The 27144-nt window shown below is 42.8% G+C and overlaps 1 protein-coding gene across 1 annotated transcript in view; it reads left to right on the top strand.

Moving 5' to 3' along the window:
• LOC140714841 ((E3-independent) E2 ubiquitin-conjugating enzyme UBE2O) overlaps nt 1-27144 on the top strand; it is a 163030-nt gene that overhangs the window by 73336 nt on the left and 62550 nt on the right. The window contains exons 7-9 of the mRNA XM_073026496.1: nt 3582-3691; nt 18816-18966; nt 22069-22649. Coding sequence (XP_072882597.1) covers nt 3582-3691; nt 18816-18966; nt 22069-22649 — 842 coding nt within the window. The remainder of the gene's footprint in view (nt 1-3581; nt 3692-18815; nt 18967-22068; nt 22650-27144) is intronic.

Genomic DNA, 27144 nt, shown 5'->3' with positions numbered 1-27144 from the left:
CTGTAGAAGATCAGTGGTAATCTATGAATGGAGCTGAAACAGATGGAGATCTTATTGGATTTTTTTAAAATTTGTACTTACTCAAGACACAGTCTGTAGATATGAGGCAATGCAGCAGTGAGGTCATGAACCCTATACAGAATAAGGAGGAGGTGCTTGCTGTCTTGAGGTTAAGTTAGGGTGGATGAATTCCCAGGGCTTAACAATGTTCCATCAGACCTTGTGGGAAGCTAATGCAGAAATTACAGCAGCTTCAGCAGAGATATTTAAAACATCCTTATCCATGAGTGAGATGCCAGAGAAATGGAGGATAGTGAGTATTCTGTTGTTTAAGAAAAGCTCTAAGAATAAGCCAGAAGTAATAGGCCAGTGAGCCTGATGTCAGTAGTGGGTATTCTAAGGGACTGGATATATGTGGATTTGGATAGACAGGGACTGATTAGGGATAGTCATTGTGGCTTTGTGCACAGTAAGTCACACTTAAACAATCTTAGGGAGTTTTTTTGAGAAAGTTACCAGGAAGATTAATGAAGGTACGGCAGTGGATGTTGTCTACATGGACTTTAGCAAGGCCTTTGACAAGGCCCTGTGTGGTCAAGAAGGTTCAGTCGCTTGGCATTCAAGGTGAGGTAGTAAATTGGATTAGGTGTTGGCTTCACAGAAGTAGCCAGAGAGTGGTTGTAGATGGTTGTCTCCCTGACTGGAGGCCTGTGACTAGTGATGTGCTGCAAGGATCAGTGCTGGGTCTGTTGTTAATTGTTATCTATATCAATGATCTGGATGCTAATGTGAGTAACTGGATCATCAAATTTGCAGATGATGCCAAGATTGGGGATGTAGTGGACCACAAGTAAGACTATCAAAGCTTGCAACAGGGTCTGGATCAGCTGGAAAAAAATAGGTGGAAACATGGCAGATGGAATTTAATGCATATTAATGTGAGGTGTTGCACTTCGTTAAGACCAACCAAGGTAAGTCTTGCGTAGTATGTGATAGGACACTGAGGAGTGCAGTAGAACTGAGGGATCTGGGATTACAGATCTATAATTCCTTGAAAGTGGCATCACAGGTAGATAGAATCGTAAAGAAAGTTTGTAACACATTGACCTTCATAAATCAATGTATTGAGTGTAGGAGTTGGGATGTTATGTTGAAGTTGTACAAGACTGTGAGCCCTTATTTGAAATATTGTATGCACTTTTGGTCACCTACCTACAGGAAAGATGTAAATAAGATTGAAAGAGTACATGGAGAATTTACAAGGATGTTGCTGGAACTTGAGGACCTGAGTTATAGGAAAAGACTGAATAGGTTAGAACTTTATTCCTTGGGAAATTTGATAGAGATCTACAAAACTGAGGGGTATAGAAAGGGTAAATGTAAGCAGGCTTTTTTGACCACGGTTGGGTGAGACTACAACTAGAGATCATGGGTTAAAGGTGAATGGAGAAATGTTTAATGGGAATATGAGGGGGAAACGTCTTCACTTAGGGTGGTGAGTGTGTGGAATGAGTTGTGAACGCAAGTGGTGGATGTCGGGTCAAATTCAACATAAGATATTTGGAATTGTACATGGGAAGTGTATGGAGGGCTATGATCTGGGTGTAGGTCAATAGGACTAGGCAGTTTAATGATTTGGCACAGACTAGATGGACTGAAGGGTCTGTTTCTGTGTTATAGTGTTGTGACTCCAACTTATTAACAATGCAGTAAGTTGAACGTAACATGATGGCAATTGGCACATGAACCAAAATAACATCTTCCTTCACTGTACTAAAAAAAAGGCTGGTAATTGAAAGAATTGCATTTGCAGGAAAGAGGGTAGAGGACAGGAGTGTGAAATGAGTTTGACTGCACTTAAGTGGAGTCAGTACAGAAATAACAAATTGCCTTTGTCTGCAAGCGTTCCATTATTTTCAATGGAAGTGCCAAGTGGCTGCAGCTTTAATTTAGGAAAGAAGGAGCAGGAATTTGGCCATATAGCCAGTGAAGCATCTGATCTCTTTGTGGCCTTGACACCACTTTTCTACCCCAATTCCTTATCCCATCAGCTTAGATTCCCCTGTAGTAAATAATGTTGATATTGGTTTATTATTGTCCAGTGTACCACGACAGAGTGAAAAGCTTGTCTTGCATACTGTTTATACAATTCAAGTCGTTAATGCATTAAGCTAGAATGAGACAAACCAATGATAGTATGCAGAGTAGTGTCAAACCTGCCGAAAAGGTGCAGTGCAAGTAAAGTGCAAGGTCATAATGAGTTAGATTGAGGCCAAGAATCCATTTGATTGTACAAAAGGTCCTGAACCTTGAATGTAATCAACAACTTAATTTTCACTATCCTTTGAGATAAAGAATTGCAAAGCATCAACTTTCTGAAGTAAATTCTTATTTTAAATAAGTAACCTCTTATTCTGAAATCATGTCATAGTTCCAGATTTTCCAAAAGGGGAAAACAACTTTTCTGTATCAATCATCAAACCTCTCCAGAATGTGGTTTGTCTAAAATTACCTATTAACTCATTGTAGGAACTGCCAAGCAGGTTGCTCTTTTAGTGAGACCCAAGTGGTATGTGATGCTCTAGCTTTTCCTCATCAATACTCTGAACAGCTGTAGCAAGACTTTCCTCGTAAATGTGTCTGTATGTGTATATAATTGTTATAGTTACACTAAATAAATAGTACAAACAAAAGCATTAATGTACTGTTCATGGGTTCAATATGTCCATTCGGAAATCTGATGGCAGAGGGGAAGAAACTGTTCCTGAATTGTGTGTGCTTTCAGGCTTCCATACCTCCTTCCTGATGATAGCAATGAAGGGAGGGCATGTCCTGGGTGAGGGGGGTCCTTAATGATAGATACCACCTTTTTGAGGCATCATTCCTTGGAGATGTCCTGGATGCTATGGAGGCCAGTGCCTATGAGAGCTGACTGAGTTCACGACTTTCTGCAGCTCATCTCAATACTGTGTATTCGACCCTCTCCCCATACCAAATAGTGATGCAGCCAGTTAGAATGCTCTACCTGATACATCTCTAGAAATTTGCAAGTGCCTTTGATGACATGCCAACTTTCCTAATGAAATATCTGATCAAACTACAGTTAAATATTAATTGAAATATCTAAGCAGTTCATAAACACGGGCCTCTGAATTTTTCTTTTGCTCTTCTGCACTGTGAATGAGGCAGCTTGTCTTTTGTGGACATGGCACCCAGAGCAACATGGACAGATGGTTGGGCACAGTGAAATGCTGCACTGAAAGACCAACCACTCTTTTTCACTTCAGCAATGAAACTTCCATTTTGTAAGAATTGGAGCTATAAAGCAGAGATGCCCATTCTATCTGATGTTTACCCCTTGGTTGCAACCTACATTAGTCTATTTTGTCTCACCCCTTTAAAAATAAATTCACTGCTTCCTGTGGTAGTGAGCTCCACCTAATCACTTTCTGGTAAAGAGACTCTTCCTTAATTAGCTGTTGAGTTCATTGAGTACTTTCTTTGACCACTGGCTCTAGAATCTGATTTGTGAAGCTTGTGCAGATGAATCATAATGACCTGAAGTATTTCCTATTTTGCAGGTGCAAGTGGTGGAGCTTAGAGTTTCTTGGATCACAAAGAGCTTTTGTCTTGGTGGAAGTGAGAGTGTTTACCCTCCATCTCCGCTCATTACACAAGAGAATTTGCCCAGGTAGTGTGATCATTTATTCCTTTACATCATTTAAATCTGACATGTATGAGACGCATGTTAAACAGGCCAGCAAGTCCACCACTGATAACATTAGTTGTGTTGACTGCACAAAAGCCCTTAATTTTAAATCCTTTGATTTGTCACCCCTCAGCTTTCTTTCCTCAGCAGAGTGGCTCAGTCTCTTGTCCTTTCCTGCAATACCGTTGGGTTCTTGGCACACATGGCTGGGTGGCTTATAATAGGAAGGAGAGGCTGGCAGCTAAAAGATGTTTCTAGGAGTGACACAGGAAATAAGAACTAACTGGATAGTCACAGCATGGGCTTGATGGGCCAAAGAGCCATTATTTTTGCTGTATTAATTTTTCTAATCCCTGTCAAGAATTACCTCACACTCCTAACTTTAGTTAGGGGCATATCACAGAATGGTATGATTCAGTTATGGCTGATCCTTCTCCCCCAACCCTCCCACCCCATTCCCCAGCCTTCTCCCTATAAAGTTAGATACCGTGTCCAAAAAATAACCCATCAATCTCTGCCTTAAATATACCCAAAGACCTGGCCTCCATAGCTGCCTGTGGTCACATGTTCCACAAATTCACCACCCTCTGGCTAAAGAAATTTCTCTGCATCTCGTTTTTAAATGGACTCCCCTCTATTGTGAGGCTGTGCCCTCTTGTCCTAGACTCCCCCACCATGAGAAACATTCTTTCCAAGTCTGTGCTATCTAGGCCTTTCAGCGTTTAAAAGGTTTCAGTGAGAATTCCACCCCCCCCCCCCCCATCCTTTAAATTCCACCGGGTACAGACCCAGAGACATCAAACGTTTCTCGTGTGATAATCCTTTCATTCCTTGAATCATCCTTGTGAGCCTCTTCTGGACCCTCTCCAATGCCAGTACATCTTTTCTGAGATAAGGTGCTCCAAACTTCACAGTACTCAAGGCAAGGTCTCACCAGTCTCTTATAAAGCTTCAGCATCACATCCCTGCTCTTGTATTCAAGACCTCTTGAGATGAATGCTAACATTGCTGACTCAACCTGCAAATTAACCTTTAGGGTGTTCTGCACAAGGATTCCCAAGACCCTTTGCATTCCAGATCTTTTTGTATTTTCTCCCCATTTAGAAAATAGTCTGCACATTTATTTCTACTACCAAAGTGCATGACATGCATTTTCCAATGTTGTATTTATTTAGTTTGCCTCTTTCTTGAATTTTCTCCTAATCTAAATCCTCTGCAGTCTACCTGTTTCCTCAATACTACCTGCCCCTCCACCCATCTTCATACCATCTGCAAACTTGGCAACAAAGCCATTTATTCCATCATCCAAATCATTGATGTACAGCATAAAAAGAAGCGGTCCCGATACAGACTCCTGCAGAACACCACTAGTCACTGGTAGCCAACCAGAAAAGGATCTTTTTATTTCCACTCATTGCCTCCTACCAATCAGTCAATGCTCTAACCATGTTAACTTTCCTATAATACCATGGGCTCTTAACTTGGTAAGCAGCCTAGTGGCACCTTGCCAAAGTGGCCTTTAGAAAGTCCAAATATGCAACATCCACTGCATCCCCTTTATCTATCCTACTTGTAATCTCCTCAAAGAATTCCAACAGATTCATCAGGCAAGGTTTTCCCTTAAGGAAACCATGCTGACTTGATCCTGTATCACCAAGTACTCCATAACTTCAGTATTAACAATTGACTCCAACATCTTCCCAACCTCTGTGGTCAGGCTAACTGGTCTATAATTTCCTTTCTGCTGCCTTCCTCCTTTCTTAAAGAGTGGAGTGACATTTGCTATTTTCCAGTCCTCTGGCACCATGCCAGAGTTCAGTGATTTTTGAAAGATCATTGTTAATGCTTCCACAATCTCTACCGCAACCTCTTTCAGAACCGCAGGGTGCAGTTCATCTGGTCCAGGAGACATACGTACCCTTGAGTCTTTCCGCTTTTTGAGCACTTTCTCCCTTGTAATAGTAACTGCACTCAATTTTCTTCCTTCATACACTGCAACATCTGGCACACTGCTAGTGTCTTCCACAGTAAAGACTACAAAATACTCATTTAATTCATCTGCCATTTCCTTGTACCCTGTTATTACTTTTCTGGCCTTTTTTAGCAGTCCTACATCCACTCTCATCTCTATTATTTTACATGCTTGAAAAAGTTTTTACTATCCACTTTGATATTGTTTGTGAACTTGCTTTCATATTTCATCTTTTCCCTTATGATTCTTTTAGTTACTCTCTGTAGGCTTTTAAAAGCTTCCTAATCCTCTATCTTCCCATTAATTTTTGCTTTGTTGTATGCCTCCTCTCTTGTTTTTACATCAGCTTTGACTTTCCTGGTCAGCCACGGTTGTACTACTTTGCCATTTGAGTGTTTCTTCTGACTTGGAATACATCTTCCAATTTACTTTGGCCAACTCCTCTCTCATACCACTGTAATTTCCTTTACTCCACTGAGATACTGCTACATCAGACTTTACTTTCTCCGTATCTGATTTTGAGTTGAACTCCATCATATTGTGATCACTGTTACCTCAGGGCAGTTTTACCGTAAGCTCCCTAATGGCTTCCAGTTCATTACATAACAGCCAATCCAGTATAGCTGATCCCCCTAGTAGGCTTAATTTTCAGGCTACTTTAAAAAGCCATCTTGTAGGCATTCAACAAACTCACTCTCTTGAGATCCATTACCAATCTGATTTTCCCAATCAACCTGCATGTTAAAATCTCCCACGACTATCATAACATTGCCCTTTTGACACATCTTTTCGGTTTCCTGTTGTAATCAGGATCCTTTTACTCTTACAGTTTCTTACCTCAACCCACAAGGATTCAACATCTTCCCATCCTATGTCACATCATTCTACTAATTTGATGTCATTCTTTACCAGGCAAGCCATACCAACACCCTCTGCCTACTTTCCTATCCAACATGTAACCTTGGACATTCACTCCCAACTACAACCATCCGTTGGTCTTTTCTATCCCTGTAATTCAATTAACATTTAAATGTTATTCATGTAACTGCTTTAACCATTTCCTCTGATGCTCATTTCATATACCAAGTACCAAAACATGCACGCTATTAAGTATGTATGTTGTGCTGAATAGAATTTTAAAATTAGACTGCATCACACCAGCAACACATGTTGTTGCCCCTTGTTTTAAGTTCAGTTATATTTCTTGTATGTTCTAAACTTGCCCAATTAGTCCACGCAACAAAATGCCTTCTTGAGCTAGTCCCGTTTTTCTGTGTTTAGCCCCTGTCCCTCTAAAAACCCTTTTGTATTTTAGTTCCACTTCCCATTCCAATATGTCCATCTATGGCCTCCTCCACTGATAATGAAGTCACAGTTAGGATGGAAGAGCAACACCTTGTATTCCATTTGAATAGCATCCAACCTGGTGGCATGAACATTGATTTCTCAAACTTCCTGTAATGCTGCCCACCCCCCTCACTGTTTCCTATCCCCTTTTCCCTCTCTCACCTTATCTCTTTTGCCCACTCATCGCCTCCCTCTGGTTCTCCTCTCGCCTTTTTCTTTCTTCCATGGCCTTCTCTCACTTACATCAATCAACTTCTCAGCTATTTACTTCATTCCTCCCCCTCCAGGTTTCACCTATCACCTGATGTTTCTCTCTCTCCCTCCATTCCCCTCTTAAATCTACTTCTTAGCTTTTCTTCTCCAGCCCTGCTGAAGGGTTTTGGCTCAAAATGTGGACTTTTTTTTTCCATAGATGCTGCCTGGCCTGCTGAGTTCCTCCAGCATTTTGTGTGTGTGTTTCTCAGATTTCCAGCATCTGCAGATTTTTCCTTGTTTGTGATTTTAAACTCTTCTGGTTTTGTTTTATATATAGACCTTCAATAGTAACAGGAACATCAAGGAGCAGGTACAGAGGCATATTCTGGAACGGTGCAATAATAGAGCTGTTGTAATGGGAGATTTTAACTTTACTAATATTGACTGGCATCTCCTTCGAGCAAGGGGTTTAGATGGGGTGGAGTTTGTTAGGTACGTTCAAGAAGGTTTCCTGACGCAATATGTAGATAAACCAGCTAGAGGAGAGACTGTACTTGATCTGATATTGATCTGAACCTGGTCAGGTATCAGATCTGTTGGCAGGAGAGCATTTTGGAGGTAGTGATCACAACTCTATCTCCTTTGCCCTAGTGCTGGAGAGGGATAGGAGCAGACAAATTGGGAAATCATTTAATTGGGGTAGGAGGAAATACCTATTAGGCAGGAATTTGGGAACATAAATTGGGAGCAGATGTTCTCAGGGAAATGCACAGCAGAAATATGGCAAATGTTCAGGGAACATTTGCATGGCATTCTGCAAAGGTATGTTCCATTGAAGCAGGGAAGGAATGGTAGGGTGAAAGAAGCATAGTGTACAAAGGATGTAAAAAATCTAGTTAAGTAGAAAAGAAAAGCTTACGAAAGGTTCAAGAAACAACAACACACACAAAATGCTGGTGGAACACAGCAGGCCAGGCAGCATCTATAGGGAGAAGCGCTGTCGAAGTTTCGGGCCGAGACGCTAGGTACTGACAGAGTTCTAGAAAAATAAAAGGTTGCCAGGCAGGAACTTAAGAATGAAATTAGGAGAGCTATAAGGGCCCATGAGAAGGCCTTTGGGAGCAGGATTAAGGAAAACCCCAAGGCGTTCTACAAGTATGTGGAGCAAGAAGATGTGAACCATGTGAGTGAGAATAGGGCCAATTAGGTGCAATTTTGGAGAAGTGTGCATGGAGTCAGAGGAAGTACTGAGGTACTTAATGAATACTTTGCTTCAGTATTCACCTGGGGAAAGGACCATGGCAATTGTGGGATGAATTACGGTGGACTGATTCAGTGTGCTACGTGCATGATGTGGGAGGTCAGGGACACTGATGGTGCCCCCGGCTGCTACAGCTGTGGAAAGTGTGTCCAGATTCAGCTTCTGAAGGAGCATGTTGCAGCACTGAAGAAAGAAGTGGATGACCTCAGGTTTATCCGCGAAAACGAGAGTTTTCTGGACAGGACCTACAGTGAGGTCATTACATCAAGGATACTGGAAGAGAGAAAGGGGGCAATGATGAGGAAGGAAAGGATGCTTGAAGTACAGAAGATCCCAGGGGATGTACCTCTCATAAACGGGTTCACCCTCTTGGAAGCTGTCAGGACAGAAGATACTGCCAGTCTGAGAGGCGGACAGGTCTGCGAGCCGAAAATTGGTGCAGAAGCAGAGCCAAGGAGTCAGACATCAGGAAGAGCCGTGGTAGTAGGGGACTCCATAGTAAGAGGTACAGAAAGGGGTTTCTGCGGCAACAGGCGAGATTTAAGGGTGGTGTGTTGCCTCCCTGGTGCTAGGATCCAGGACGTCACGGACCGATTGCAGGGAATCCTCAAGGGTGAAGGTGAACAGCCGGAAGTGGTAGTGCATGTTGGCACAAATGACATCGGGAAGAAGAGGAAGGACATTCTGCAGCAGGACTTCAGAGAACTCGGAAGAAGGCTGAAAAGCAGGACTTCCAGGGTGGTTATCTCCGGTTTGCTTCCAGTTCCTCGTGCTGGAGAGGGTAGGAACAAGGAGATAATGGATCTGAATGTGTGGCTGAGGAACTGGTGCATGAAGCAAGGATTTACATTCTTGGACCACTGGGATCTGTTTTGGGGTAGGGATGAATTGTACAAAAGGGACGGGTTGCACCTTAATAGGCGGGGGACCAGCATTCTGGCAGACAGGTTTGCCACTGCAACACGGATCTGTTTAAACTAAGTAGTGGGGGGGAGGGGATGAACTGGAAATATAAGGATGGAGTTAAAGGGAAAGTGAAAATAAGAGAAGTTAAAAAGGACAACAGAATCAATGGAGTAGAAAGCTCAAGAAGAGATCATACAGTATGGCCAAGTGAAATAGGAGTTGATATGAAAGGAGAGGGGAGTGACGAATTAAAAGTATTATATATGAATGCACGAAGTATAAGGAATAAAGTAGATGAGCTTGAGGCTCAGTTGGAAATTGGCAAGTACGATGTTGTGGGAATAACAGAGACATGGCTTCAAGCGGACAGGGCCTGGGAAATGAATATTCAAGGATATACATCTTATCGAAAGGACAGACTGACTGGCAGAGGGGTTGGGGTGGCTCTGTTGGTGAGGAATGATATTCAGTCCCTTGCAAGGGGGGGGACATAGAATCAGGGTATGTCGAGTCAATATGGATAGAACTGAGAAATTCTAAGGGTAGAAGGACCCTAATGGGAGTTATCTACAGGTCCCCAAACAGCAGTCTGGATGTAGGGTGTAAGTTGAATGAAGAGTTAAAATTGGCATGTCGCAAAGGTAATGATACCGTTGTCATGGGGGATTTCAACATGCAGGTAGACTGGGAGAATCAGAATGGTACTGGACCCCAAGAAAGGGAGTTTGTGGAGTGCCTCCGAGATGGATTCTTAGAATAGCTTGTACTGCAGCCTACCAGGGAGAAGGCAATTCTAGATTTAGTGTTGTGCAATGAACCAGATTTGATCAGGGACCTCGAGGTAAAGGAACCATTAGGAGGTGGTGACCATAATATGATATGTTTTAACCTACAATTTGAGAAGGGAAAATCGGATGTGTCAGTATTACAGTTGAACAAAGGGAACTCTGGAGCTATGAAGGAGGAGCTGGCCAAAGTTCAATGGAACAATACCCTAGCAGGGAAGACAGTGGAACAACAATGGCAAGTATTTCTGGGAATAATGCAGAAGTTGCAGGATCGGTTCATTCCAAAGAGGAAGAAAGATCCTAAGGGGAGTAAGGGGCGGCCGTGGCTGACGAGGGAAGTAAAGGGCAGTATAAAAATAAAAGAGAAGTATAACATAGATAGATAGATAGATAGATTATTCATCCCCATGGGGAAATTCAACATTTTTTTCCAATGTCCCATACACTTGTTGTAGCAAAAAAAAACTCATTACATACAATACTTAACTCAGTAATAATATGATATGCATCTAAATCACTAACTCAAAAAGTTAAAAAAAGTTCTTAAGTCCTGGCAGTTGAATTGTAAAGCCTAATGGCATTGGGGAGTATTGACCTCTTCATCCTGTCTGAGGAGCATTGCATCGACAGTAACCTGTCACTGAAACTGCTTCTCTGTCTCTGGATGGTGCTATGTAGAGGATGTTCAGGGTTTTCCATAATTGACCGTAGCCTACTCAGCGCCCTTCGCTCAGCTACCGATGTTAAACTCTCCAGTACTTTGCCCACGACAGAGCCCGCCCTCCTTACCAGCTTATTAAGACGTGAGGCGTCCTTCTTCTTAATGCTTCCTCCCCAACACGCCACCACAAAGAAGAGGGCGCTCTCAACAACTGACCTATAGAACATCTTCAGCATCTCACTGCAGACATTGAATGACGCCAACCTTCTAAGGAAGTACAGTCGACTCTGTGTTGGCAGTCCAGTCTAGCTTCTCGTCTAACTGTACTCCCATAGCAAAGATGAGCGGGAAACCGGAGGATTGGGAAGCTTTTAAAGAGCAACAGAAGATAACAAAAAAGGCAATACGCCAAGAAAAAATGAGGTATGAAGGTAAACTAGCCAAGAATATAAAGGAGGATAGTAAAAGCTTCTTTAGGTATGTGAATAGCAAAAAAATAGTTAAGACCAAAATTGGGCCATTGAAGACAGAAACGGGTGAATTTATTATGGGGAACAAGGAAGTGACAGACGAGTTGAACAGGTACTTTGGATCTGTTTTCACTAGGGAAGACACAAACAATCTCCCAGATGTCATAGTGGCCAAAGGAACTAGGGTAAAGGATGAACTGAAGGAAATTTATATTAGGCAAGAAACAGTGTTGGATAGACTGAGTCTGAGGGCTGATAAGTCCCCGGGACCTGATGGTCTGCATCCCAGAGTACTTAAAGAGGTGGCTCTAGAAATCATGGACACATTGGTAATCATTTTCCAATGTCATATAGATTCAGGAACAGTTCCTGCTGATTGGAGGGTGGCTAATGTTGCCCCACTTTTCAAGAAAGGAGGGAGAGAGAAAACAGGGAATTATAGACCGGTTAGCCTGACATCAGTGGTGGGAAAGATGCTGGAGTCAATTATAAAAGAAAAAATTGCGACACATTTGGATAGCAGTAGAAGGATCAGTCCAAGTCAGCATGGATTTATGAAGGGAAAATCATGCTTGACTAATCTTCTGGAGTTTTTTGAGGATGTAACTGGACAAGGGAGAGCCAGTGGATGTAGTGTACCTGGACTTCCAGAAAGCTTTTGATAAAGTCCCACATAGGAGATTAGTGGGCAAAATTAGGGCACATGGTATTGGGGGCAGAGTACTGACATGGATTGAAAATTGGCTGGCTGACAGGAAACAAAGAGTAGCGATTAACGGGTCCCTTTCGGAATGGCTGGCTGTGACCAGTGGGGTACCGCAAGGTTCGGTGCTGGGACCGCAGCTGTTTACAATATACATTAATGTTTTAGATGAAGGGGTTAAAAGTAACATTAGCAAATTTGCTGATGACACAAAGCTGGGTGGCAGTGTGAAATGTCAGGAGGATTTTATGAGAATGCAGGGTGACTTGGACAGGTTGGATGAGTGAGCAAATGTATGGCAGATGCAGTTTAATGTGGATAAATGTGAGGTTATCCACTTTGGTGGCAAGAACAGGAAGGCAGATTACTATCTAAATGGAGTCAAGTTAGGAAAAGGGGAAGTACAACGAGATCTAGGTGTTCTTGTACATCAGTCAATGAAAGCAAGCATGCAGGTACAGCAGGCAGTGAAGAAAGCTAATGGCATGCTGGCCTTTATAACAAGAGGAATTGAGTATAGGAGTAAAAAGGGGTCCTTCTGCAGCTGTACTGGGCCCTGGTGAGACCCCAGCTGGAGTATTGTGTGTAGTTTTGGTCTCCAAATTTGAGGAAGGACATTCTTGCTATTGAGGGAGTGCAGCGTAGGTTCACAAGGTTAATTCCCGGAATGGCGGGACTGTCATATGTTGAAAGATTGGAGCGACTGAGCTTGTATACACTAGAATTTAGGATGAGAGGGGATCTGATTGAAACATATAAGATTATTAAGGGATTGGACACGCTGGAGGCAGGAAGCATGTTCCAGCTGATGGGTGAGTCCGGAACTAGAGGCCACAGTTTAAAAATAAGGGGTAGGCCATTTAGAACAGAGATGCGGAAAAACTTTTTCACCCAGAGAGTGGTGGATATGTGGAATGCTCTGCCCCAGAAGGCAGTGAAGGCCAAGTCTCTGGATGCATTCAAGAGAGAATTAGATAGAGCTCTTATAGATAGCGAGGTCAAGGGATATAGGGAGAGGGCAGGAACGGGGTACTGATCAGTCATGATCACAGTGAATGGCGGTGCTGGCTAGAAGGAACGAATGGCTTACTCCTGCACCTATTGTCTATTGACTGAAACGCTTGAGCGCATAGACATTAATAAAGAGGATATGTTAGAGCTTTTGAAATGCATTAAGTTAAGTAGGTCGCTGGGACTAGATGAGATATACTCCAGACTACTGTGGAAAGTGAGGGAGAAGATTGCTGAGCCTCTGGCAATGATGTTTGCATCATCAATAGGGTCGGGAGAATTACCAGAGGATTGGAGGGTTGCAAATGTTGTTCCCTTGTTCAAGAAGAGGAGGAGAGATAACCCAGGAAATTATAGACCAGTGAGTCAGTTCAGTGGTGGGCAGGTTGTTGGAGAAGATCCTGAGAGGCAGGATTTATGAGCATTTGGAGATACATAACCTAATTAGGTATAGTCAGCATGGCTTTGTTAAGGGCAGGTCATGCCTTTCAATCGTGATTGAATTCTTTGTGGATGTCGTGTATATGGATTTCAATAAGGATTTTGATAAGGTTCCCCGTGCAAGGCTCATTCAGAAAGTAATGAGGCATGGGATCCAAGGAGACCTTGCTTTGTGGATCCAGAATTGGCTTGCCCACAGAAGGCAAAGGGTGGTTGTAGATGGTTTTTATTCTGCGTGGCAGTTGATGACCAGTGGTGTTCCACAGGGAACTGTTCTGGAGCCCCCTGCTCTGTGATTTTTATAAATGAGCTAGATGAAATAAAAAGGCGGGTTGCTAAGTTTGCTGATGACACAAAGGTTGCCGGAGGTTGTAGATGGTTTGGAAGGTTGTCAGAGGTTACAGTGGGATATCGATAAGATGCAGAATTAGGTTGAGAAGTGGCAGGTGGAGTTCAACAGAGATGAGTGTAAAGTGGTTCATTTTGGTAAGTCAAATTTGAAAACAATATAGTATTAATGGTAAGACTCTTGGCATTGTGGAAGATCAGGGAGATCTTGGGGTCTGTTTCCATTGAACACAAAGCTGCTGTGCAGATTGACAGTGTTGTTAAGAAGATATATGCTGTGTGGGCATTCATCAACCATGGCTTTGAATTCAGGAGCCGTGTGGTAATGTTACGGCTATATAAAACTTTGATCAGACCCCACAGAGTACTGTGTTCAGTTGTGATCACCTCACTACAGGAAGGATGTGAATACTATAGAAAGAGTGCAGAGGAGATTTATAAGGATGTTACCTGGATTGGAGAGTGTGCCTTATGAGAATAGGTTGAATGAGCTTGGCCTTTTCTCCTTGGGAGTGACGGAGGTTGAGAGGTGACCTGATGGAGGTGTATAAGATGAGAGGCATTAATCGTGTGGATAGCCAGAGGCTTTTTTCCCAGGGCTGAAATGGCTAACACAAGGAGGCATAATTTTAACATCCTTGGAAGTAGGTACAGAGGGCATGTTGGGTAAGTTTTTCATACAGTAGTTGTGTGTGGAATGCACTGCTGGTGATGGTGGAGGTAGGAACAGTAGGATCTTTTTAGAGACTCTTAGAAAAAAAGAGGGCTATGTGGTAGGGAAATTGGGGCTGAGAGAAAAATTGGATCAGCTGTGATGAAATGACGGAGCAGATGCAATTGGCCAAATAGATTAATTCTGCTCATATCTTATAGTGTTATGGTATTGTGATCATAACTGCGCACATTGCTACAGCTGCAGTTCTACCAATATCTTGTCCAGCTGTACTCTGTCTCTTGTACTCAGTGCTTGTAGGAAGTAAATCAATAGGCAAGTTTTGATGTAGAAGTGCATTTCTGGCCCCAACCAGACTGCTTTATATTCGTTGTTATAAAAGGTGCTAATTAGTAAAAGCTTTCAACTATTTCAAAACCTTTTCCCTTGTATATTCATTGTGACCAATACTTTGGCAGATGTTGGTAACACATTTTATGTATTTTGGTATGAATACTCCAAAAAAAACTACAGTTTGACTCTACTTGGAAATTGTGATTGTAGAATTGTAGTGGGGTGGAGCTGATGCATCTCTGCATGGTCTTGTAGGTTTGGCACACATCTTAAAGAAGCCTCTGGTAGGGAGGTTAGGAGATTTTCTACAAGTATATAAAGAGCAAGAGGATAAGGCATGAGAGAATAGGACCAATCAAGTGTGACAGTGGGAAAGTGTGTATGGAATCGGAGGAGATAGCAGAGATACTTAATACTTTGCTTCAGTATTCACTACGGAAAGGATCTTGGCGATTGTAGGGATGACTTCCAGCGGATTGAAAAGATTGAGCATATAGACATTAAGAAAGAGGATGTGCTGGAGCTTTTGGAAAGCATTAAGTTGGATAAGTCTCTGGGACCGGACGAGATGTACCCCAGGCTACTGCGGGAGGTGAGGGAGAACATTGCTGAGCCTCTGGCAATGATCTTTGCATTATCAATGGGAACGTGGGAGGTTCCAGAGGATTGGAGGGGTACAGATGTTGTTCTCTTGTTCAAGAAAGAGAGTAGAGATAGCCTAGGAAATTGTAGACCAGTAAGTTTTACTTTAGTGGTTGGTAAGTTGATGGAGAAGATCCTGAGAGGCAGTACTTATGAACATCTGGAGAGGCAAAATATGATTAGGAATAGTCAGCATGGTTTTGTCAAAGGCAGGTCATGCCTTTCGAAGGGTCTCGGCCCGAAATGTCGACTGTACTTTTTCCTATAGATGCTGCCTGGCCTGCTGCGTTCCACCAGCATTTTGTGTGTGTCATGCCTTACGAGCCTGATTGAATTTTTTGATGAAGGTAGAGCAGTAGATATAGTGTATATGGATTTCAACAAGGCATTTGATAAGGTAGCCCATGCAAGGCTTATTGAGAAAGTAAGGAAGCATGGAATCCAAGGGGACATTGCTTCAGGATCTAGAACTGGCTTGCCCACAGAAGGCAAAGAGTGCTTGTAGACGGGTCATATTCTGCATGGAGATTGGTCACCAGTGGTTTGCCTCAGGGATCTGTTCTGGGACCCCTTCTCTTTGTGATTTTTATAAATGACCTGGATGAGGAAGTGGAGGGATGGTTTAGTAAATTTGCTGATGACGCAAAGGTTGAGGGTGTTGTGGAGAGCTGTCAGAGGTTACGGCAGGATATTGATAGGATGCAAAACTGGGCTGAGAAGTGGCAGATGGAGTTCAACCCAGATAAGTGTGAGGTGGTTAATTTTGTTAGGTCAAATATGATGGCAGAATATAGTATTAATAATAAAACTCTTGGCAGTGTGTGGAGGATCTGAGGGATCTTGGGATCCGAGTCCATAGGACACTCAAAGTTGCTGTGCACGTTGACTCTGTGCCTAAGAAGGTATGCGGTGCATTGGCCTTCATCAATCATGGGATTAAGTTCAAGAGCCGAGAGGTAATGTTACAGCTGTATAGGACCTTGGTCAGACCCCACTTGGAGTACTGTGCTCAGCTTTGGTTACCTCACTATCGGAAAGATGTGGAAACTATAGAAAGTGTGCAGAGGAGATTTACAAGGATGTTGCCTGGATTGGGAAGCATGCCTGATGAGAACTTTTATGGGCCTTTTCTCCTTTGAGTGGTGGAGAATGTGAGATGACCTGATAGATGTGTATAAGATGATGAGAGGCATTGATCGTGTGGATAATCAGAGGCTTTTTCCCAGGGTTGAAATGGCTAGCACAAGAGGGCACAGTTTTAAGGTGCTTGGAAGTAGATATAGAGGAGATGTCGGGGTAAGTTTTTTTTTTACACAGAGTGGTGTAAGTGCGTGGAATGGGTTGCTGGAAATGGTGGTAGAGGCGTATACGGTAGGGTCTTTCAAGAGACACAGGGTAGGTACATGGAGCCTAGAAAAATTGATGGCTGTGGGTTACCTTAGGTAATTTCTAAGTAAGTACATGTTTGACACAGCATTGTCAACTGAAGCACCTGTATTGTGCTGTAGCTTTTCTATGCTTATGTTTCTATTTGACAGCCCATGGTACAGCTGTCAATATGCCTTGAGTCTTGGGATATCAGCAAACTTGAACTGGCGGGTGTAGTTATATGGAGGCATGAGACCATATGGCTTTGAAACTAAGATTAGAATTTTAAGACCAAGTTATTAATGAAGGGCTAATGTAAGTTGTTGAGATTTGTGATTTCAGAAACGATCATAGTTGCAGAATTTTGGTTGACGGCAAGTGAGCACCATGAAAGATGCATCATTGAAATGTAGCAGAATAGAGAAAGTTCTCTAAACAAAAACACCTGAATTAACAGGGCTGAAAGATTAGAAGGTATTGGGATGCTTGCCTTTAATAGCCCCAAGACAATGAAATGGGCTGAATGACTTCTATCTGTCATAAATATTTTCTGTGCTCTTGGACTAACTGTGGAAGACTGGTGCCACCAGAGGCAATTTGTGAGAAATTGCTGAAATTTATACAGGCAATCAAATAATATGTTTTTAAAGAGCAAACGTGAGGAAATCTGCAGATGCTGGAAATTCAAACAACACCACACACAAAATGCTGGTGGTGGAACACAGCAGGCCAGGCAGCATCTATAAGGAGGAGCACTGTCGACGTTTCGGGCCGAGACCCTTCGTCAGGACTAACCGAAAGGAAAGATAGTAAGAGATCTGAAAATACTGGGGGGAGGGGGAAATGCGAAATAATAGGAGAAGACCGGAGGGGGTGGGATGAAGCTAAGAGCTGGAAAGGTGATTGGTGAAAGTGATACCGAGCTGGAGAAGGGAAAAGATCATGGGACGGGAGGCCTCGGGAGAAAGAAAGGGGTGGGGGTTGGGAAGCACCAGAGGGAGATGGAGAACAGGCAAACAACTAAATATGTCAGGGATGGGGTAAGAAGGGGAGGAGGGGCATTAACGGAAGTTAGAGAAGCCAGTGTTCATGCCATCAGGTTGGAGGTTACCCAGCCGGTATATAAGGTGTTGTTCCTCCAACCTGAGTTTGGATTCATTTTGACAGTAGAGGAGGCCATGGATAAACATATCAGAATGGGAATGGGACGTGGAATTAAAAGATCCTGCTTTTTTGCAGGATCTCCCAGTGGCCACACATTTTAATTCCACGTCCCATTCCCATTCTGATATGTTTATCCATGGCCTCCTCTACTGTCAAAATGAATCCAAACTCAGGTTGGAGGAACAACACCTTATATACCGGCTGGGTAACCTCCAACCTGATGGCATGAACACTGGCTTCTCTAACTTCCGTTAATGCCCCTCCTCCCCTTCTTACCCCATCCCTGACATATTTAGTTGTTTGCCTGTTCTCCATCTCCCTCTGGTGCTTCCCAACCCCCACCCCTTTCTTTCTCCCGAGACCTCCCGTCCCATGATCTTTTCCCTTCTCCAGCTCGGTATCACTTTCACCAATCACCTTTCCAGCTCTTAGCTTCATCCCACCCCCTCCGGTCTTCTCCTATCATTTCGCATTTCCCCCTCCCCCCAGTATTTTCAGATCTCTTACTATCTTTCCTTTCGGTTAGTCCTGACGAAGGGTCTCGGCCCGAAACGTTGACAGTGCTCCTCCTTATAGATGCTGCCTGGCCTGCTGTGTTCCACTAGCATTTTGTGTATATTGTGTTTTATTTGGATTGGACTAACGCTAACAAGTTGAAGGAGTATTGATTGTGTGCATTTTGACTTCAATGTATCGATTTGTTTCCTTTTCGTACTGCAATTAATCCTGCGGATCTGAGTGTCCTACATCTCTTTACAGCAACAAGTTTTAAAATGTCTAAAACAAATGGACCCATTCACACAGTATCTTTTTTTTCCTCTAGGGTAAAACGCTTAAACTGTTATGACCATGCTCGCATGGTGTTAGCAGAACGAGCGGTGTATGTGCTCCCAGGGAATCCTGAATGTACTACTATCTCTTCAGATGGCCCAGAAGGAAATTCGATCATTGCTGTGAACTCTGTTGTCAGAAAGGTAACTTCAGTATGGCGATACTGTTCCTAAGGCAGGTAACTAAACAAGTATGGTTCCTCCTTAAGGAGGGCATGATCGCTTTTGCCAGATGGTTAAGTTGGAAATAGTATGTTATGATGGAAAGGGTAACAATGTCACACACAACTTGCATTATTGACTTCTAAATGGGGGCAGATATAGAGAAGATCAAAGAGTTCAAAAGCACAGATCATAAAAGTAGTGTGGTCATTTTAATCAGAAGCTATTCAATTGGAAATTAGTTACATTGGAAGATTAAATGTAAGAGGAAAGCATACAGTTTATGACAGGAGCCTGAGGACCACTGTTTCATAGCTCCTCAAAGCACAGATATGGTGGTAATAGCATTTGGCATACTTGCCTTTGTTAGTCAGATCACTGAGAATAACAAATGCTGAGTCATTTTGTAGCTGTATAAAACTGGTAAAGCCACAGTTAGAATATTGTGTGCAGTTCTGGTGGCTGCAAAAAGAATGTTGAGGTTTTTGAGAGGGTGCAGAGGGGTTCTCCAGCATGTTGCCTGGCTTGGATTATTAGTTATAAGGAGAGATTGGGCACAATTCATTTGTTTCTTTCCTTCATACCTGATGCTTCAGGTTTAACTGATAGAAGTGTACAATATTATGAGAGGCATAGGATAAATAAGTGTTTTCTCCCCAGATGGAAATGGCAAATGTCAGGGGGCCTAAATTTAAGGTAAGAAGGGCAGCATTTAAAAGATTTGAGGCAAACAATTTTATTATGCTTGATGCCCGGACAGGCTACTAGGTAAGGTAGTAGAAGCAGAAACGATAGTAACATTTCAGGAGATGGAAAGATATAGACCACATGCAGCAGGTGGAATTAGTTCAAATTGGCATCATGGTGGCACAGATATCACGGGCCAGATGGTCTGTTGCTATGTTGTACTTCTCTATAATGTAGACTTGTATGCAGGTCAAATTCAGAAGCAAGCTGTTCTTGCCTGCATCTTAATAAAAGAGCATGGAAACATTGGCAAAGGGACAATTAGTGTTTTGTGCTTTAGAAGGAATGTTTGTGGGATTGGAAGGTTTTTAGTTTGTGAAGCTTTTGCATTGAGTACAGAAGGTATTTCCACATGCATAGGAAAACAGAATTAGGGACTTAATAAAAATGGTAAGTAATGAATCCAATATTGAATTAGAGTAACTGTAAATGTAGACTTCATTACTGCAGGAAATAGTTGAGAGGTGAATTGCAGCGATACACCCAAGGTGAGAAAGAAATAGGACAATCGCAAACATGAGAAAATCTCCAGATGCTGAAAATCCAAGCAACACACAAAATGCTGGAGGAACTCAGCAGGCCAGGCAGCATCTATGAAAAAAAGTACAGTTAATGTTTCGAGCCAAGACACTTCATCAGGACTGGAGAAATAAAAAGTCAGAGTTGGGTGAGGGGAGGAAGAAACACAAAGTGGTAGGTGAAACCGGGAAGTGGGGAGGGATGAAGTATAGAGGTGGGAAGTTGATTGGTGAAAGAGATATAGGGCTGGAGAGGGGGAATCTGAGAGAGGACAGAAGGCCATAGAGAAAAGAAAAGGGGAGGAGCACCAGGGGGTGATGGGCAGGTTAGGAGAAAAGGTAAGAAGCAAATGGGAATGGTGGGTGGGGGCGGCATTACTGGAAGTTCAAGAAATCAATGTTCATGCCATCAGGGTGGAGGCTACTCAGATGGAATATAAGGTATTGCTCCTCCAGCCTTAGTGTGGCTTTATCGCAACAGGAGAGGAGGCCATGGACTGACATGTCAGAATGGACATGTCAATGGAATTAAAATGAGTGGACTCCTCTACTGTCAAGATGAAACCACACTCAGGTTGGAGGAACAACACCTTATATTCTGTCTAGGTAGCCTCCAACCTGATGGCATGAACATTGATTTCTCTAACTTCCGTTAATGCCCCCCTCCCCTTCTTACTCCATCCCTTATTTATTTATTTTTTTATTCCCCCTTTCCTTTTCTCTTTTTTTCTCTCTCTGTCCCTCTCACAATCACTCCTTGTCTGCTCTCCATCTCCCTCTGGTGCTCCCCTCCCCCTTTCTTTCTCCTTAGGCCTCCCGTCCCATGATCCTTTCGTTTCTCTAGCTGTGTATCCCTTTTGCCAATCAACTTTCCAGCTCTTGGCTTCACCCCTCCCCCTCCTGTCTTCTATCATTTTGGATCTTCCCCTCTCACTTTCAAATCTCTTAACTATCTCTTCTTTCAATTAGTCCTGACGAAGGGTCTCGGCCTGAAACGTCGACTGTACTTCTTCCTATAGATGCTGCCTGGCCTGCTGTATTCCACCAGCATTTTGTGTGCGTTGCTTGAATTTCCAGCATCTGCAGATTTCCTTGTGTTTGCGTTCTCAGGTGAAGTGTTGTCTCACCTGGAAGGACTGTTTGGGGCCATGAATGGTAGTGAGGGAGAAGGTGTAGGGACAGGTGTTGCACTTGTTTTGATTGCAAGGATAAGTGCTAGGAGGGAGATGGACAAGGGAGTGCGTAGGGAGTGATCCCTGCGGAAAGCAGAAAGTGGGGGTGAGGGAAAGATGTGCTTGGTGGTGGGATCCAGTTGGAGATGGTGGAAGTTACAGAGAATTAATGTGCTGGACACAGGCTGGTGTGGTAGTAGGTGAGGACAAGGACTCTATCCCTGGTGGGGTGGCAGGAGGATGGGTGAGAGCAGGCATGTGCAAAATGGAAGAGGTACAGTTGAGGACAGTGATGGTGTAGGAAAGGAAGCCCCTTTCTTTGAAGAAGGATATGTTGATTGTGTTAGTTGAAGAGGGCTGGGAGGAGGCTCATATAGAGCATTATCACCAAGACAGACTAACTGGTAATTCTGCTCTGAAACATCAGTTTCTTTTCTAGATAATTGAATTCTGCATTAAATTAAATAGAAACACAAAATTTTGCATTTTCCTTAAGATTGAGGAAGGAAGATGTGTTAATTTGTATTTGTGTTGAGGAATGATCAGAAAGTATTAGGAATACCTGAGTTTTGATTTTCACTGTGCCATGTTTTTAGTTTGCTGCTGTAATAATGAACCTGCTTCAGTTTGCCCTTCTATCTTTATAGGTTAAAAGACTCTTTGATAAAGAGATGGTGAAGAAAATTCTGAATAACACGGACAGCCAAGAAGTGGATGCTGTGGGGAAACTCTCTGTTGCTTTGGGTGATGGTTCTGTTATGGTCACCTCATCTGTTTCAGGACTTGGTAGCTCAAAGCTAAGGCTGGGTTCTGATGGCTCAACCCAGATGCCCACTGGAATGAAATCCCAGTCTTTAAATGGGCTTGTACAGAAAGAATCCATTCTGAGCAATGGCCCTTTCTCTACTCATGGTAACTTGCAAAATCAGCTGGAGGAAAGAGTGCAAGATGGGAACTGGAAGAATATTGGGCAGCCTGCAGTGATTATTGAAGATTCATTGGGAAGTCAGGCTGGAAAATTGCAGCTTGTAGAACAGGATGCAGATGATGAAGGTGCTGAGGACACTGATGAAACCAGCTCTATTTCTTCCTCTGCCAGCTCAACTGCATCATCGCAAAGTGGTGGACAAGGACGCAAAAAAAGTATCCCGCTTTCTATTAAAAACCTGAAAAAGAAGCACAAGAAGAAAAAAAACAAACCCTCCAGAGAATTCAAACCAGGTGATAGGTGAGATATTGCACTTGACTAAACAAATCAGCAGATCAAACAGTAACACTTGTGTACTGGAGCATCACTTCATTTTTCCAGTCATGTATATTTCTCTGTAAATTTTTCTGTAGTACTGAGATCAAGAATCATGCGTAGGTGGCTAGTGGTGACATAATTTGGTTCTGGGCATTTGTGTTTCTTGTTTATGGAAATTATTGGTTTTAAACGTGCTGTGATTCCACCTGCTATGTAAGAAGTTAAAGAGCAGGGCCAAAGGAACTGATCTCTAGATTACTTCCAGAGCCGTGTGCTGGTCTACGAGAAGCAGGGCCGAGGGCTATGATCTCTAGATTACTCCCAGAGCTGTGTGCTGGTCTGTGAGAAACAGGGCCGAGGGTACTGATCTCTAGATTACTCTCTGTGCCATGTGCTGGTCTGCGAGAAGCAGGGCCAAGGGTACTGATCTCCAGATTACTCCTAGAGCCATGTGAGTTAGGGTTGGGGTTTGGTACATTTCTCCTGCAATTTAAGAAGTTAAGCACAGCTGAGGGTAAAGTTCTATAAAATTAACCATGAGGCCAGTGAGCAAGTCTGGTAATCAGGATAGCCAGAGACACAAACATCAGGGAAAGAAATACTCAGATAAAATGCATTTATTTCAATGCTTGAGGTTTAACAGGTAAGGCAGACAACTCAGAGCATGGATTGATCGAGAGCTGACTGTTACAGGAGGATGAGAAACATGGCTGAGTGAAGGGCAGGACGGTGTCAACTCAATATTCCAGGATACAGATGCAACAGTGTTCTAATTTGTTTTATATTTCATTTAAATACACAATTTGTTACAGTTCAATGGTAGTTTGTTTTTAACACCTTTTTAACTATTTCCATGTAACTTTGACTAATTGGGGCAACCGCTTAATTGGACAATGTACTAGTCCAAGTATGTCCCAATTAACCAGAATCCACTGTATATGTCACAAACAATAGAGGTTCCAGTACAGTTCCCTGTGGAACACCACTAGTCTCGGATCCCTGCGCAGAATAAATCCCATTGACCATTACCCAACGATAGTCACAGAAAAGTACAGCATAGAAACAAGCCCTTCTGCCTAACTAGTCTGTGCCAAACCATTGAAACTGCCTGCTCCCATTGACCTGCACTGGGACCACAGCCCTCCATACCGCTACCATCCATATACCTACCCAAACTTCTCTTAAACATTGAAATTGAGCTTGCATGCACCACTTGCGCTGGCAGCTCATTCTACACCGTCACAGCCCTCTGAATGAAGACATTTCCCTAAACTCTAGTTGTAGTTCCACCCAACTTCAGTGGAAAAAGCCTGCTTACATTTACCCTATCTATACCGCTCATAATTTCGTATACCTCTATCCTCTCAATCTTCTACATTACAAGGAATAAAGTCCTAACCTATTGACTCTCCATACAACTCAGGTCCTCCAGACCTGGTAGTATCCTTGTAAATTTTCTCTGTACTCTTTCAACCTTCTTTACATCTTTCCTGTAGGTAAGTGACCAAAACTGCATGCAATGCTCCAAGTTGGGCCTCACCAATGTCTTGTACAATCTCAACATAACATCCCATCTCCTGTACTCAGTACTTTGATTTATGATGACCAATATGCCAGAAGCATTCTTTACAACTGTATCTACCTGTGAAGCCACTTCCAAGCAATTGTAAACCTGAATTCCCAGATCCTCCTCCTGCACTCCTCAGTAACCTAGGGCTTGCTATGTAAGACCTACTCTGGCTGGTTCTCCCAAAGTGCAACACCTCACACTGTCTACATTTTTCAACCCATTTTTTCCAGCTGGTACAGATCCTGTTGCAAACCAAGATGTCTTCCTCACTGTCCACTGCACTCCCAATATTGGTGTCATCTGCAAAATTGCTTATCCAGTTAACCACATTATCATCCTGATCGTTGATTATAGATGCCAAACAACAACGCACCCAGCACTGATCCCTGCTGCACTTCATTTCTCATAGGCCTCCAGTCAGAGACACAGCCACTTACTACCGCTCTCTGGCTTCTACCACAAAGCCAATATCTAATCCAATTTATACCTAATTTTGAATGTCAAGTGACTGAACCTTCTTGACCAATCTCCCATGTGGGACCTTGTCAAATGTCTTGAAGTTCATGTAGACAACATCCACTGCCTTGGTAATTTCCCTGGTAACTTCCTCAAAAATTTCTGTAAGATCTATAAGATTGGTGAGACACGACCTGCCATACATGAAGCCATGTTGACTATCCATAATTAATCTATGTCTATCCAAATAATCGTATATCTGGTTCCTTAGAATACCTTCCAATAACTTTCCCACTACTAGATAGATAGATAGATAGATACTTTATTCATCCCCATGGGGAAATTCAACATTTTTTCCAATGTCCCATACACTTATTGTAGCAAAACTAATTACATACAATACTTAACTCAGTAAAAATATGATATGCATCTAATGTTCGGCTTGCCAACCTACAATTTCCTGGTTTACTTTTACAGCCTTTCTTGAACAGTGAAGCAACATTGGCTATCGTCCAATCCTCTGGTACCTCACCTGTCACTAAAGATGATTTAAATATCTCTGCTAGGGCCCTGGTAATTTCTGCAATTTCTGGTCTGAAGGGAACATTTTGTCAGGCCTATTTTGCCTTACTTCTATAGACTTTCTCCTGAGTAAATACAGATACAAAAAAAAATGCATTTACGATCTTTCTCTTCACTTTTGACTCCATGCATGGATTACCATTCTAATCTTCCAAAGGACTAATTTTGTCTCTTGTATCCCTTTTGCTATTAACATATCTGTAGATATGCTTCCGTACTGGATGCAGCGTTTACTGTACACCGTCAGGATATAGATCTATAGAGTCTCTCTCAAAAGCAGACCTAGAGGAATATGCTTCAAGATCAACTCCTCTTGGTGCACAAATATATCCCCTTGGATCCCGTGCCTCCTTACTTTCTCAATAAGCCTTGCATGGGGTACCTTATCAAATGCCTTGCTGAAATCCATATACATTACATCTACTGCTCTACCTCCATCAATGTGTTTAGTCACATCCTCAAAAATTCAATCAGCCTCATAAGGCACGACTTGCCTTTGACAAAGCCATGCTGACTATTCCTAATCATGTTGTGCCTCTCCAAATGTTCATAAATCCTGCCTGTCAGGATCTTCATCAACTTACCAACCTCTGAAGTAAGACTCACTGGTCTATAATTTCCTGGGCTATTGCTACTCCCTTCCTTGAATAATGAAATGTCTGCTCCTGACCCCATTGATGATGCAAAGGTCATTGCCAGCGGTTCAGCAATTTCCTCCCTCGCCTCGCACAGTTGCCTGGGGTACATCCCATTTGGTCCTGGCGACTTATCCAACTTGACACTTCCCAAAAGCTCCAGCACATCCTCTTCATTAATATCTACATGCTCAAGCATTTCAGTCCACTGCAAGTCATCCCTACAATCACCAAGATCCTTTTCTATAGTAAATATTGAAGCAAAGTATTCATTAAGTACCTCTGCTATCTCCTCTGGTTCCATGCACACTTTCCCACTGTCACACTTGATTGGTCCTATTCTCTCACGTCTTATCCTCTTGCTCTTCACGTACTTGTAGAATGCCTTGAGGTTTTCCTTAATCCTGTTCACCAAGGCCTTCGGGCTCTCCTAATTTTATTTTGAAGCTCCTTCCTGCTGGCCTTCTAATCTTCTAGATCTCTATACCTAGTTTTTTGAACTTTTTGTAAGCTCTTTTCTTGACTAGATTTACAACTGCCTTTGTACACCACGGTTCCTGTACCCTACCATCCTTTCCCTGTCTTATTGGAGTGTACCTATGCAGAACCCCATGCAGATATCCCCTGAACATTTGCCACATTTCTTCCTTACGTTTCCCTGAGAACATCTGTTGCCAATTTAAGCTTCCAAGTTCCTGCCTGATGGCCTGATTTTTTTTCCCCTTACTCCAATTAAACACTTTCTTAACTTGTCTGTTCCTATCCCTTTCCAATGCTATGGTAAAGGAGATAAAATTATGATCACTATCTCCAAAATGCTCTCCCTCTGAGAGACCTGACATCTGACCAGGTTCATTTCACAATACCAAATCAAGTAAAGCCTCTCCTTTTGTAGGCTTATCTACATATTGTATCAGGAAACCTTCCTGAACACACCTAAACAAACGCTACCCCATCTAAACCCCTTGCTCTAGGGCGATGCCATTAGATATTTGGGAAATTAAAATCTCCCACCACAACAACCCTTTCCAGAATCTGTCTCCCTATCTGCTCCTCAATATCCCTGTTACTATTGGGTGGTCTACAAAAAAACCCAGTAGAGTTATTGACCCCTTCCTGTTCCTAAATGCCACTCATCCTCTAATTCCTCCTGCTCTGTCACATGTTAAAGCAAAGGAGCCCTGGAATACTGTCCTGCCCCTTCTGCAACCAGGTCTCACTAATGACTACAATG

This window comes from Hemitrygon akajei, chromosome 22, assembly GCF_048418815.1.
Source record: "Hemitrygon akajei chromosome 22, sHemAka1.3, whole genome shotgun sequence".
In the NCBI taxonomy this organism is placed as follows: domain Eukaryota; kingdom Metazoa; phylum Chordata; class Chondrichthyes; order Myliobatiformes; family Dasyatidae; genus Hemitrygon; species Hemitrygon akajei.
Note: the sequence above shows the minus strand (reverse complement) of the source record. Positions and strands in the feature narration are given on the sequence as shown.